At 43.3% G+C, this 14,581-nt stretch overlaps 1 protein-coding gene across 1 annotated transcript in view; it reads right to left on the bottom strand.

Moving 5' to 3' along the window:
* The window catches only part of SLC4A8 (solute carrier family 4 member 8), a 408,829-nt gene that overhangs the window by 174,249 nt on the left and 219,999 nt on the right, over positions 1-14,581 (bottom strand). The window contains exons 4-6 of the mRNA XM_029594968.1: positions 6,858-7,001; positions 4,079-4,214; positions 20-180 (exon numbers count right to left, since the gene is read on the bottom strand). Coding sequence (XP_029450828.1) covers positions 20-180; positions 4,079-4,214; positions 6,858-7,001 — 441 coding nt within the window. The remainder of the gene's footprint in view (positions 1-19; positions 181-4,078; positions 4,215-6,857; positions 7,002-14,581) is intronic.

Genomic DNA, 14,581 nt, shown 5'->3' with positions numbered 1-14,581 from the left:
CCTCCATATTGTACGTTACCTGCGATCTCCTCAATGGAATTGGCGCGCATGTCCAGCAAGACAGTCCCATTGATAATGCAGCTCCTCAACTCGAAGAGGCTGTGCAGCGAGAGTGTGGCCACGTAAGGCTTGCTCCACCGCTCCCCGCCATCCTCCACGTCCTCCTCGAACTTCAGCCACCTGACCACCCCCACATAAACACACAAAGAAACCACTCCTGAAGCTTACCAATAATAATAATAATAATAATAATAATAATACAGAACCGACACAAACCTTGAACATGTAACAAAGGAGATCAACTTGTTAAACATTATATCCATCCTGAGTTATAAGGGCAGCCCAAGTTGCATGAGGGCATTCTGATGATTATCAGCACAGCAGCCTCTTCCCCTATCCTCAGTTTACTTAAATAGAATAGTGAGTGTGATTTAAGCAGGACAAAATATCACAAACTTTAACCACTAATATCGTTTTGGAGATGAAATAAAAAGTAGAATGAAAAGGGGGATATTGCTGATTTTTTTTTTTTTAAAGCAAAGTTTTGATAATATTGCTGCAGTAAAGGCATTTCTTTTTGGCTGACTGAACAGTTCTCTAGGTTAAAATGCTCCCTTGCGATGCACGGAGCGATGATAAAAAGAGTGTATGTGCTGTTCGGCGAAACTCCAAGGCATGCAAAGAAACCATGCACAGGAGTACATTTCAGCGAGACAGAGTCAAACAGAAGCCTCCTGTGCCCCCTAAATAAGCCACTCTGACTATCTTTATTTGCACCATGAGAAAAAAATGTAGTGGATCCAATATCTCCCAATATTTGGTGTTTTAAATCACTCAGAAATTTTGCAGAATTGAGATTGCTAAGTTTTTTTTTTTAACCCCTTTAAAAAGCTATAAACAAAGATCTTTACTTTATAGTTTAATTACAAAGGAAACTGAATTCAGTGTAGCAGGGTTTATGCTTTAATGTGAAACTTGCTGCTCTTATGCCTCAGGATGGAAGCAGCATGGCTACAGAAAGTGGTAATTTCCTCAGCTATACACAATTAATGCTGCCCTCCTTCTATTAATCCCATCTACCTTAATTCATCTTGGTCTCGACCTGGCTGCCCTCATTGTTATTTCAAAGCTCTTATTTCTGTTTCTGTCTGTGGGGCCAATGCAATAAAGCACGTCCATCCTAGCAGACAGGTTAACGAGTGGTTGGACGCATGTTTTGGACGCGCTAGACTAAGACCCGATGCAATAAAAAGATTAGCACATCCAAAATGTGCACTCAAACAACTGCATAGTCTATAGCGCTCATCACATGTAAATTCCATGTAGATAAGACTATTAGCTATTACCCCCTGATACAGTAATTCCCTGGGCACCCAACACACATTTTTAACATGGCAAATTTAACTCCAGCCCCGGAGATGGCGTTAAGTATTACCGCGAGTCAAGGGCTCTTGAGAAAATTTTAAAAAACTGTTCTTTGTAGTTCCTCCACAGAGAAGGAACCACAGACAACAGCAGATCTACTACTTGTGTTGATTAAGAATTAAAAAATAATGTAATGGATCAATAAAAAAAAATAAATTCTGGACGCACAATATATACGCTCCAGGCCAATTTCGCCCCTTGCTATTGTGCGTGTAAATCAACTGAGGCGGAATAAAATGGACACTCCCATTGAGTGCCCGTTGCAGTTGTGGGTGCACAGCCACATCTCCTGGGCGCCCAATGCATTTGAGGGCTAGGGATGCACAAATTCTCCCTAGCGCGTCCTTTTTAATGCAGCAGCTCATTTTAATATAGCACTGGGCACCCAGGAAATGTGGTTGGCGCACGTTAGGAAAACGGGCCCTCACTATGAGCACCCATTTTACCGCATGTCTTATTTCATTAGCCTATCAGTGTCTTGTCTGTGTAAATCTTGATTAGATTGTAAACTGTAAGGAGCAGGGCCCGTCTCTTATTTTATTTATTTAGGTTTTTACATTCCGCTTTTCGTACTCTTATGTGTCTGTAAAGCATTGTGTATAGCTGGTAGCACTATTGAAACAATAATAATAATAATAACAACAACACTATGCAGTAATAGAGGCTCCAGGGCAAATGTTTTGGAAGCACACCTAACCATTCTGGTTTTCTGGATATCCACAGTAAATATACATGAGATAGATTTGCATTTACTAGAACTTCCATGTATTCAGGCTTTTCCATTATGAGGATAATTTTCATAATATCGAAGCAATTTTCAAAAGCCCATTTACTTGAGTAAAACCCAGTTTTATGCATGTAAATGCATTTTAAAATCAGGCCCTATGAATATGTATGAAAATCCAACTGATCTGCTAAGTAAGTGCTAGGAACTGGGTTAAGAACCACGGATGTAAGAAAAGCAGGACCTACAGAGCTATGGATCAGAGGTCTACATGCCTGGTCCTGGAGAATCACAAACAGACCTGGTTTTCAGGATATCCAAAATGAAAATTTATCAGGCATATTTATATACATTTGGGGATCTATGCGATAATATTTAGTGTGCACATTAAGAGCCTTTTGTGCATAATAAGACTAGTATGCTATGCAGTAAGGCCTTAATGTGCATAGTAAGAGTCTCTCGAACCGTTAGCGAGGTCATGCTAAAATTAGCATGCCCTCACATGTACATGAGGGAGTGTCATATGCAAATGAGCAGGTAACAGTGTGGTCAGGGCTGTTCTTAGGGGGAGAGTGAATTAGAGTAACTGCCCTCATCCCCATGCTTTCATACGCCAGCACAGTGACGGTATCTCTGCTCTCCACCCCGCCAACATCTGACATCACTTTCTCACTCAGCGGGACAGGAGCTGATCCATCAAATGGGCCAGAAGGCAGAAGATACAGTGGCAGACTCTTCAATTTCAGGCCCATCCCCAGCACCTCAGTCTTGGGAGGGGGGGGGGGGGGAAGGGGAGACCCACTCTGGACGATTTGCTCCAGGACCTGAACCCCCTTCAGGATCAACACTGAGCATGGTATGCTCTCCACATCTGCAATTTTCTATTGGCTTGGTAGAGCCCAAAAAATGTAAGACCTGCCTTAGACCAGGTGTTACATATTTACTGGGGCCTGCTGTAGCCTGAAAAACCCTTCACTTTGGGCCAGTTAGCATCAGGGCACAGGCTTTTGGTTACAATGCATGCTAATACGGTGGCCACAATGGTAAGGCAAACATTTAATGTGCAAATCAGTAAAACTTTTAGAATACCACGATAAGTGATGTTTTAATGTGCACATTACATTTTTACCGATTTGCACACTAAAAAAAATTTGCATATGTTTTATTGCATAGGCTCCTTGGTCTGAGAACCAGGATAATTTGTATAGCTTGGTTATCTGAAAACCAAAGCTGTCTGCAGCCCTTGAGGACTGAAATTGTGCATCTTTGCTATAGGTTAAATGATGGACAAGCAGGACTGCATCTGCTTCTTTTGGTTGACCTTGATCCAAAGGGAACAGTACACGGAACCCTCAGTAATTGCTATACGAGCACTCAGCCCCTTACCCCTTTAGAGTATTAATTACCTGAACTCTGCTTTTGTAAACTATTCTAACACACATACATTTTGCATTTTAGCAATGGGGGAAAAGGAATTTTGCTCTAGTTTGGCTATGGTCTTGCACTACCAGTTTTCCTCTCCTTGAAAATGCCCAGGAAGGATTTTGTTTTGTTCCCACTGGTGCAAAAATTAGAGTAAAGCTTTAATAAATCTCCCAAACTGTTTGAACTCCTTTCATTTTTCCACGTTCTAAACCTCCCCTCCCCAGGTGACATGCCTGGGTGACTAATGTTCCCTGACTGTGGCTGAGGGACAGGGCTGTTCCCTCTGCCTACCCAACCCAATGGAGACACAATGATATAATGATCATTTCCAAAGCCTAAGGATTAAACCTTTTGCTAAGCCCTCTCTCCCCCTGTTCACTCAAATAATCTATGGTGGGGGTGTCATTGCAGAAGTGACAGTTGTCTCCCCTCCTTCCCTAGGTCCACCAAGCTGCTCTTCTTTGAAGATGATTACTTTTTTTTATAATGGTTGTTTACTCTTACCTGGCTGTTTCTTTCCACTCTGCATCCTCACCCTCCTTTACACAGATCTCATCCAGCTCTGTGAACAGGTCATGGGGGACATGCTCCTCGTCCTCCTCTGTTCCTAGGATGAACTGGACTCGCTGGGAGGGTGTGTCTGAAAGGAATCACAATCAGTCAATCAATAACCAGGTGCAGCATTAAACTCAGCTAAAGAAAAAACAAAGCCATAGAGCAGCGCATACCATGGACTGATACTGTTTAATGGTCGCCTATCTAGTTAGAATGTAAACAGCACAGGTTTGAAATGTCTGAGCAGTAACTCCATCAGCAAGGCACCAGCCAGGAAAAAGGAGGGAATATTACTCCTGCTTAGTTCGTTACAGGAGAAAAGCGACTATAACAGCCTGTGAGACTGGTATTATATTTCCCTGGTGAATGAAAGAAGGTGGACTGTAAGAAAAACCTGGGAAGGAGATCCAGTAGGTAAAAGAAATCAGAATAGGAAGTGGACTCCAAATCCCAGAAGGCACAGGGGTTCTGGAGAGGAAGGAATTTCCCAGGCTTTGCCCTATTGAAAGGATGAGAAAGCTTGGGCGTGGTGGGAGAAAGGTGGGCTGGGGTAGGAACAGGAAGGAGCTCCACTAGAATCAGATGAAGAGACAGAGGAGAAAGAGATGAAGGTGGAGGTGGAGGTTATGAGAAGTCCTAAAGATGAGCTGGAAGTGATGGACTTGGGAGACGAGTGGTGGAGACCCCCTCCAGAACAGAATACATTCATGGAGTCTGCAGATCAGGAACTTTGACACTGTTGTAGGGTGGATGTAGTTGCAATCATAGTGAAAGAGGAAGCACAAACCCCAGGTGCAGACTCGGAGGGAGATGGCAGTAGGGCCTGGTTCCCTAAGAACCAGGCCCATAGAGAGCAGCCAAGCCTAGGCTATGCAGGAAACAACTGCGAGCAGCATGCAGGAGGATTAAGGCAAGAGTTGCTTTTTATTATCATATGAGTTTGAGATTGATGAGTTTGATAAAGTAAAGCTATAGAGACTTTAAAACTACTGGGATAACCTGGGACTATTTGTGCTTAAGCACAACTTACCAACTGGGGGTGAGAGGATCTGGACCTATAGCTGTAACACTCTGGAAGGAACAGGGTAAGAATAGGCAATAGAGACTGAAATACCTGGCCTGAGGAACCTCTGAGTGCGGAACTGGGGAAGTGCAAGGAGGAATTGGGCAGCAGGACCATAGAAATGCACCCTCCAGAGGCTTAACAGGTGGTTCAATTTCTTATGTAAGCAGAGGATCGCAGCCAGATTGCGACTGGGAGAGTGGCCGGTGGCATGAACTCGCAATACCTGCCACCAGGTCAGAAATTAAACCTGACCAGGGACAATACAAACCAGCACCAAAGCCTGGAATTTGTCCCTGGTGTTATTGAACTTTCCATAACCTGTAACTTTACCTTCCCTTTCTTTCCTTCCTCTTTTTATTTTAATTCTATGTATTACTGTGGCAACACGTAAACTTATCATGCCAATAAAGTTATCTGAGACCTCATGTTGAGTACTGTATTCCATTCTGATTCTGCAGGCTGTACCTTCATAAAGCCATTGACAGGATGGAAGCAGTTCAGAAAAAGGCTACTAAAATGATACCAGGCCTGAAACACAAACCCTATATACATAGAGAAGCTTAGGACATTCAAAATGTATTTGCTAAAGGAGGTTATGGTAGCAATTCAAATACTTGACAGGCTTCAATAAGGTACGAGAAGACAAAATTTTCCTTAGATAAGGTGTTGAAGGACAAGGGGTCATGATTTGAAGGTTCAGAGGAACATGAGGAAATACCTCTTTACTAAGAGAGTGCCAAGATGCCTGCCAGCAGAGGTGGTGGACATCAGTTCTGTTGAAGAATTCAAGTATGCTACAGAGAACAGTGATAGGAATAAAGTTAGGATATTGCAGGACAGCAAACAAACCACTCCTCAAAGCAGATGCAAAGACAGATGTGATGAAGAGAAAACAAGAGGGAGGTAAAGGAAACATGAGCTGCTAACAGTGCGGGCTCCAGGATAACCAGGTGGGAACCAGCATGCTACAACTCTCCACAGACCAATCAGGTTGATGCCGGCAGGTGAGTGAGGACCAGGCATCATCCACCAAGGACATAGGGATATGAATGGCTGGCTATTCAAGCAACAGCCTCATTACTTTTGGTAGCTATTTAGAGACTATTGCAAAGCTTGGTGATGAAACATGGGTTGGTGGGAAAAACCTGGGATTTGCATTAAATATGGGAAGTTGTACAGTCCATCCACCTAGGATGAGAAAACAACACAAGATGGATTGGATAAGGAGTTGTATCCTACGAGCAGTCAGCTTCTACAATTGGCAGCTGGGATATATCTTTGCAAGTCAATATTCAAAGGGTTTGTGCTGGTAACCGGGACAATACCCAGCATTTAAATACTTCACTAATTAAATTTTGGCTGGGTGAAGGGAGGTGGTACCCGGGGGTGTTCTGGAGACAGGGCTAAACTTTATCCTGTGAGTGCTGATATTCAGGACTACCCAGCTGAACTTTTCCAAGTACGTCTGGTCAGAAAAGTAACTTAAGCCAGGTGTATTCAGCGAAACATTTAATTGGGAATATTCTGATCAATATCTGGGTACAGTTACCTGGGTCACATTCCCGCTCCCTGAATATCAGCCTCCTAGCAGTGTAGCCTGGATAGGCCAATTGGTCTTTATCTGCTATCATCTAACCATGTGGCTTTGGGGAAGCTGCTTACCATGGGCAAGGGATTCATGGTCTTCCTCTTGAATGATGCCCTGCATCCGGTTCCGCTTTCTGTGCTTCTGGCCATGGGTCCGATGATGCCTGTGGCTTTGCCTGCCCAAAGGCATCCGCACACCCACATAGAGTGTCCTGTGTCCTACAGAGAAAGAACAAGGCTCCTGGCATCAATTCCACTGGCTTTTGATATAGATACACAGCCAGACACACATATATCAGGGCTATCATTAAACATTCTTCTAAACAATCCAGAGCAAGCAAACAGGACATAAATAAATAAATAAGCTAATAAATACAATCATTTGAGCAGGTGGACTCTATGAAATGAAGCTGCGGGCATAGACCAGAGCCTGATGTCAGATTTATACTAGGCCACAGACCTCAATTCCCAGGCTTCCCATTCACTGACCTTTTGGACAACAAATCAAAAAACAGCCAAACTGTGACATCTGGAAGTCTGGGCAGCAAGTAATGCCAAAGCTTAGTAATGCTGACGAGAGGCAAATGCTGACGAGAGTTTACATAGGCAAATGGTTCAGGGAAGAGGGCGAGTAGTAAAATACCGTACCCACCTCAGAAGTAAGCAGAGCAAGCAGTGATGTCCACTCTGTATCAATTAAAACAGCCCCAAATTTGCGGTACAAAATAAGATTTCACTGTTACAAAACATTAAGATTTGTTTTAGCTTGTTAACTATGAAAGTCTGATTATAACAAAGTACCTTGATTTCAGCTGGAGGCACAGGAAGATAAAGCAAAGCTGCTTTCCAGCAAGAGGTGTTCTCGGCAGACAACAGTTCACTAGTCCCATATGTGGGTTATGTGACTGTGCTCAATGCTGAATGAATAGATTCTGCCAGAGCTTTCTGGAAAGGGTAAAAGCTCTTCGCTGCTCAGGCGTGGAGGTTTACATGGTGCATCAGCCCATGGCTTTCAGTTCCACACTGAAAGCTTTGACTGGAGGGAGAACAACTCTGGAGGGATTGGTATGGGACAGAACCCCCCATTTTCTTTGCATCTAGGAAACACCTGGACTAAAGTCCTCGCTCTCTCCCCTGCGGTGGGGCAGGTTTGACCACTTTGGACTATAGGAGAGAGGAGATTTTCATCCTCAGTAGGTCCAGGGAATTTGGTGAGTGTCAGAGCTCTCCCAGGATGACGATTTGGCTGTTATTCCAATAAGGAGAATTTGTAGCCCTCTCTTATTATCAGAAGGACCCAACTGTTGGCGATTACCAATGGACAATAATTTGCATAAAACCCGAGCCTCCTGCTAACAAGGAAGATCTTTTGGAATAAGGTCTGCAACGCTCATTATCTCTGGATTCAGTTATAAACTTGTCCCAGGGTCTGACTGGATAGCACTGCAAGGCTTAGAAGCTTCTGCCTTCAAAGTCTTGAGGCCTGAAGCCCTTGAGCTGCCTGGGGTGAGTCAGACCCTAGAAACATTTTCTTTGTTGGAAATAATGCTTCTTGTGTTCATGAGTCTGGTGGCTCCTGAAATCGTCTTCAAGTTCCCCTCTCCTAAAGCCGTGAGACTCAATATGACAAGAGATTGGGCCTTTTCCATCGCTGGCCCTATTATATGGAATTCTATACCCAACTCCATAAGAGCATTAAAAAACAAAAAAAGAATTTAAGAAAGCTATAAAACACCATCTGTTCAAGCAAGCTTTCAAAGATCTTCTATGATTTTACCTTTGTTCGAATATGATGCTCGTCAATATTTTCCTCTGTGTTGAGTACATCAGCACCATCTGTTTGATGTAGAATTTGTCTATTTTACTTTTATCATTTCATTATTTTAATTATTTATAATTTGATAATGTTTTATTTAGTATTTTATTATGCTTGTTTTGCTGTAAACCGCCCCGAACTTTGGAGGACGCAGTCAATAAATCCTTTCAAATAAATAAATATAAGCTGGTAGTGGAGAGGGTCTGAAACCTGGTGTGACAGTCTTTTTACAGGAGGCAAGTCGACTCAAGCTTATTTGCCCCTGAAGAAGCCAGCGAGATTCGGACAGCGCCAGGCCATATTTGGAAGTTGGCAGTATGCTGTGAATGCAAGCTTAATGAAGAAGATACGTGCTGCTTTTTATTAATGGTTTTATATGTAACAAGAAATTTCTAGAAATATATGTTAGGACTGGACATTGGACATGAGACCAAGATTCGATGAGTGAGCAATTTCACAATACTAATGTGATATCTCAACTTCAACATACAAAGGTCTTTCTAACATTTATAGATGACTCCATAGTGATGGTTCATATTTAGTACTTTTAAAGATCCATTGCCTCAACCCTATTTCCAAAGAGATTTCCTCCATTATAGGGCACTTTGCAAGCCTTTTCAGCAGATCCTGATGAAGACCAGATTATTGTAGCCATGAAAGTCTGTGTTCATTTATGGACATGGCAGATGTTTCAAAAACATTGTAGGCCAAGTGAACTAGATTTTTTCAGACTTCTCACCTTCATCAAATAGTGAACAAAACTCACTCTGACCCTCTTGAAGGAGGTAGTCTGTGAATTTCTGTGGTCTTACCTGAATGGTATGCAAATATTGGACCATACATGGGCTTGAAGCTTACCATTTGATATTGCCCCCTCCCAAAATGATCCAAGATCTGAGGTTCATGCCTAGGGAGTACCAACCGATGCATCTTAGGATTATTTGACTTAATGACTTGAAGGAGAACAGTAAGTAGATCTACAGCTCTAGCATTAAACTTTCAAAAGGGAGAATGATAAAATGAGGAAAAATAATTAGAAAAAACTGAAAGGTGCAACTACAAAGGTTAAGAGTTTATATCAGGCATGGTCATTGTTTAAAAAATCACAGCATGAAACTTTTCCCAAATGTAACCTCGTGAGTGGACAAAGTAATGTGATGTAATAATATTCCACCTCATCAAGCAAACATAATTGAATTAAATATTAAACAGACCATCAATCTAGGCATCATCAGAGGAAATGTTGGCAACACATTATGCTTTCTTCCGCCTTATATATAATCATCGGTCTCAACTTGTCTCAATAATGAAATCAATTGGTACTCTCCGATATAGTATATAGCAAAATTGCTTACCTTGTAATAGGTGTTATCCCAGGACAGCAGGATGTAGTCCTCACATATGGGTGACATCACTGACGGAGCCTTATTGAGGGAAAACTTTCTGTCAAAGTTTCTAGAAACTTTTGACTGGCACTGTGTAGCCACTGAACATGCCCAGCATGCCATGATATTCTCTGCCACAGGGGTCTCTCTCTAGTCTCATATGTAGCAATAAGCTTTAGCAAAAATAAAATAATAAAAGGTAGCATACCCATCTCCGCGGGGTGGCGGGTGGGTTTCATGAGGGCTACATCCTGCTATCCTGGGATAACACCTATTACAAGGTAAGCAATTTTGCTTTATCCCAGGACAAGCAGGATGCTAGTCCTCACATAGGGGTGATTAGCAAGCTAGAGGCCGAGTCTTTTTACAGTGAAGCAACAGTGAAGTATTGTTGGTGAAAATGAGGCAGCCAAAGATCACAGCAGGTTGGATGTAGAAGGAGTTGGGATTAAACTGGAAACAAGTTCTTTAAGACAGATTGTCCATAGGCTGAATCTTGTCGCCCTTCTTTGTCCAAACAGTAATGAGCTGCAAAGGTGTGAAGAGAACTCCATGTTGCTGCTTTACATATGTCAAGGATTGGCACTGAATGATAGTGTGCTACTGAGGTTGACATTGCCCTTACAGAAAGCGCCTTTACTCGCCCTTGGAGAGGAAGGCCTGCTTTTTCATAGCAAAACTGTATGCAATCTGCTAACTAGTTGGATAGAGTATGTTTACCCACTGCTTTACCCGGTTTGTTTGGATCAAAAGATACAAAGAGTTGAGTGGATTTCCTGTGGACTGCAGTGGGTCTAAGTAAAAAGCTAGCGCACGCTTACAGTCCAAGGTATGTAAGGCTCGTTCTCCTTGGTGTGAATGAGGCCTTGGAAAGAATGTGGGTAAAACTATGGATTGGTTCAAGTGGAATTCCGTAACTACCTTGGGGAGGAATTTTGGATGTGTACGGAGAACCACTCTGTCATAGAGGAATTTTGTATAGGGTGAATACGTGACAAGTGCTTGTAACTCACTAACCCTTCTAGCTGATGTAATGGCTATGAGGAAGATAGTCTTCCATATGAGAAATTTAAGATCACAGGAATTCATGGGTTCAAAAGGAGAACGCATGAGCCTTGTTAAGACCAGATTAAGGTCCCATTCTGTGACTGGTGGCCGAATTGGTGGTTTAAGTTGAGTTAAACCTCTCATAAACCTGCTGAGAAGAGGTTGTATGGATATTGGTGCATCTCTCATCTTGTTATGGTAAGCTGAGATTGCACTTAAATGGACTCTGATAGATGATGTCTGAAGACCAGAATCTGAAAGATGGCATAAGTAGTCTAGTAGAGAAGTTGTAGAGCAGGTGAAAGGATCAATAGTCTTTTGCCTGCACCACAAAGTAAACCTTTTCCATTTCGAAGAATAGTTTTTTCATGTTGAAGGTTTACGTGAAGCTATAAGCACTTGAGATACATTGGTTGAAAGATTGAGTGGTTGTAAAATCAAGCTTTCAACATCCATGCTGTCAGGGAAAGGGATTGAAGGTTGGGATGGCGCAACCGACCCTGATCCTGAGTTATGAGAGTGGGAGCTATTCCCAGACAAATTGAATCCCTGACTGAGAGGTCTAGAAGTGTGGGAAACCATACTTGTCGAGGCCAATACGGGGCTATGAGAATCATGGTCCCCCTGTCCTGTTGTAGTTTCACTAGAGTTTTGGTTATGAGTGGTATTGGAGGATACGGTTAGAAGGTCTGAGTTCCAAGGGCAAGCAAAGGCATCCTTGACTGGCTGGTTCTTCTGTTTGTGTAGAGAACAGAATTTGTCCACTTTGTGATTCAGATGTGACGCAAAGAGATCTATTGTTGGTTGCCCCCAACACTGAAATATCCTGGTCACTACTGAGGGATCCAGGGACCACTCGTGTGGTTGGAACTGACGACTGAGGCGATCCGCAACTACATTGTGAATGCCTGCCAGATAAGCAGCCCTAAGGAACATTGAGTGGTTCAGGGCCCAGCCCCAAATCTGTGCAGCTTCTTGACAAAGGAGATACGAGCCCATACCTCCCTGTTTGTTGATGTATCACATGGCTATTGTGTTGTCCGTTTGGATCAGAACAGTCGTGTATGAAAGGCAGTCCTTGAACGCATGCAGAGCATAACGTATAGCTCGAAGTTCCAGAAAATGGATTTGAAATGTTGCTTAGAGTTTTGTCCATGTACTTTGGGTTTGGAGGTTGTGTATGTGAGCTCCCCAACCCAAGGTGGATGCATCTGTAGTTAGCGTTATCTGTGGAACCGGTTGTTGGAAGGGTAGGCCCTTGCGCAAATTGTCCTTGTTCACCCACCAACGAAGAGAGGAACGTAGCTGGTGGGTTACTTGAATTGGAGAATACAGTGGTTGAATGGCTTGGATCCATTGTGATCTTAAAGTCCATTGGGTGACTCATTGGCTAGTCTTGCCATAGGAGTGACATGAACTGTGGAGGCCATGTGGTCTAGCAAGGTGAGAAACTAATGAGCTGTTGCTTGTTTCATTGAGTAAATGGAATTTGCCAAAAGGGAAAGTGTCTCTGCCCGACCCTCTGGTAGAAAGGCCTTTGAGAGGATGGTGTTCAATTCTGCTCCTATGAATTGAAGCAGGTGAGACGGAGTGAGATGGGACTTTTGATAATTGATGAGAAAGCCCATGGAGTGAAGTAGAGTAATTGATTGAGAGAAGCCAGAGCTCCTTGTTGAGATTGACTTCTGATGAGCCAGTCATCTAAATAGGGAAACACATGGACACTTTACTTGTGCAAGTGTGCTGCTATTACTGCCAGACATTTGGTGAATACTCTGGGAGCAGAGGCAAGTCCGAACGGTAGTACTCTGTACTGGAAATGTTGATGCCCCACCATGAAGCGCAGAGCCTTGCGATGAGGAGGGAATATTGGAATGTGAGCGTAAGCGTCTTGAAGATCCAGAGAACAAAGCCAATCTCCTGTTTGAAGAAGTGGAAGCATGGTGCCTAGAGAAACCATCCTGAACTTTTCTTTCTTCAGAAATTTGTTGAGATTTCTGAGGTCTAGGATGGGACGTAGGCCTCCGGTTTTCTTTGGAATGAGGAAATAACGGGAATAGAATCCTCTGCCCTGCTGAATCCGGGGCACTGGCTCTACAGCCCTGACTTTTAGAAGGGTAGATAATTCTACTTGCAATTGGAGTATGTGATTTTCACCGAGAGAAAGAGGTCTCGGAGGAGAATCTGTTGGAATTGAAAGAAAATTGAGTTGGTAACCTCGAGATATGATTGCAAGTACCCATTGGTCTGTTGTTATTTGAACCCAATTGGGTATAAAAGGAGGATACTTGACCTCCTACCGGAAGTTGTGGCTGAGGATTGGAGAGGTGGCTGTGTTCTCTGGGAGTGTCCTCAAAAGCCAGCAGCAGGTCCTGCCTGTGGCATAGGTTGAGGCCTAGCTGCCCTAGGTTGTCTGGACTGAGGCCTTTATTGTGGTCTAGAAGACCTGGTTCTAGATGCAGGAGGGTAGTACCGTCGTTGCCTATAGAATGGTCTTCTAGTATCTTTTCTTTGAGGCCTACGAACCGAGTGCATAGGTGGATCCTGTGGGATTGAGGAAAGCTGTCTCAAGGTTTCCGTATGCTCTTTTAACTGCGTAACTGCATCCTGTACTTTGGATCCAAAGAGGTTATCTCCCAGGCATGGAAGATCTACTAATTTATCCTGGTCTTCAGGCCTGAGGTCCAAGGCTTTAAGACATGCCCAAAGCCTGGAACTGATCCCCGATGCAGCCACCCTGGAAGCTGTCTCGAAGCCATCATAGGCTGCACGCACTTCATGTTTGCCTGCCTCCAGTCCTTTTTGGATGATGGCTTGGGCTGCTTCTTGATATTGTGATGGAAGAGATGGAATAAAATCCTGTATTTGCTTCCATAAATTTCTCTGATATTGGGTCATGTAAAGTTGATATGAAGATATCCTAGAATTTAACATGGCCCCTTGGCAGACCTTCTGCCCCAGTGAATCTAAAAATCTGTGATCTTTACCTGGGGGATTTGAGGAATGTGGTCTAATCCTCTTGGACTTCTTTTGCGCAGACTCTACCACTACTGACTGGTGAGGGGAGCTGCGACGTTTGGTAACCAGGAGCAGACTGCACCACATATGTACTGTCCATTCGTTTGTTAACGGCTGGCACTGAACATGGATGTTCCCAAATGCGATGTTGCAAATCCAGCAGAACATCATGGACTGGTATTGCTACCACTTGTTTTGGAGGGTCTACAAATTGAAGCACCTCCAATGTTTGTTGTCTGGAATCTTGCTCAGTGACTAAAGTGAATGGTATGGTGTCAGCCATTTCCTGTACAAAGGATGTGAATGAAAAATCTTCTGGAGGAGATTTTATCCTTGGATTTGGTAGGGATGGATCCGACATAAAAGCTTCAGATGAGGTGTCTGATTGCATGTCACTCCAAGTATCATATGGATCTTGGGGTTGAGGAAAAGTTTTGGAAGTTGTAGGTGGTCGAGGAATCCCTGAAGGTCCTGGTAATGGATCATCAATAGGTGATTCCTCAGGTTGTTCTTCCTGTGGATTTGAGGGAAGA

Source organism: Rhinatrema bivittatum, chromosome 3 (assembly GCF_901001135.1).
Source record: "Rhinatrema bivittatum chromosome 3, aRhiBiv1.1, whole genome shotgun sequence".
Taxonomy (NCBI): Eukaryota; Metazoa; Chordata; class Amphibia; order Gymnophiona; family Rhinatrematidae; genus Rhinatrema; species Rhinatrema bivittatum.
Note: the sequence above shows the minus strand (reverse complement) of the source record. Positions and strands in the feature narration are given on the sequence as shown.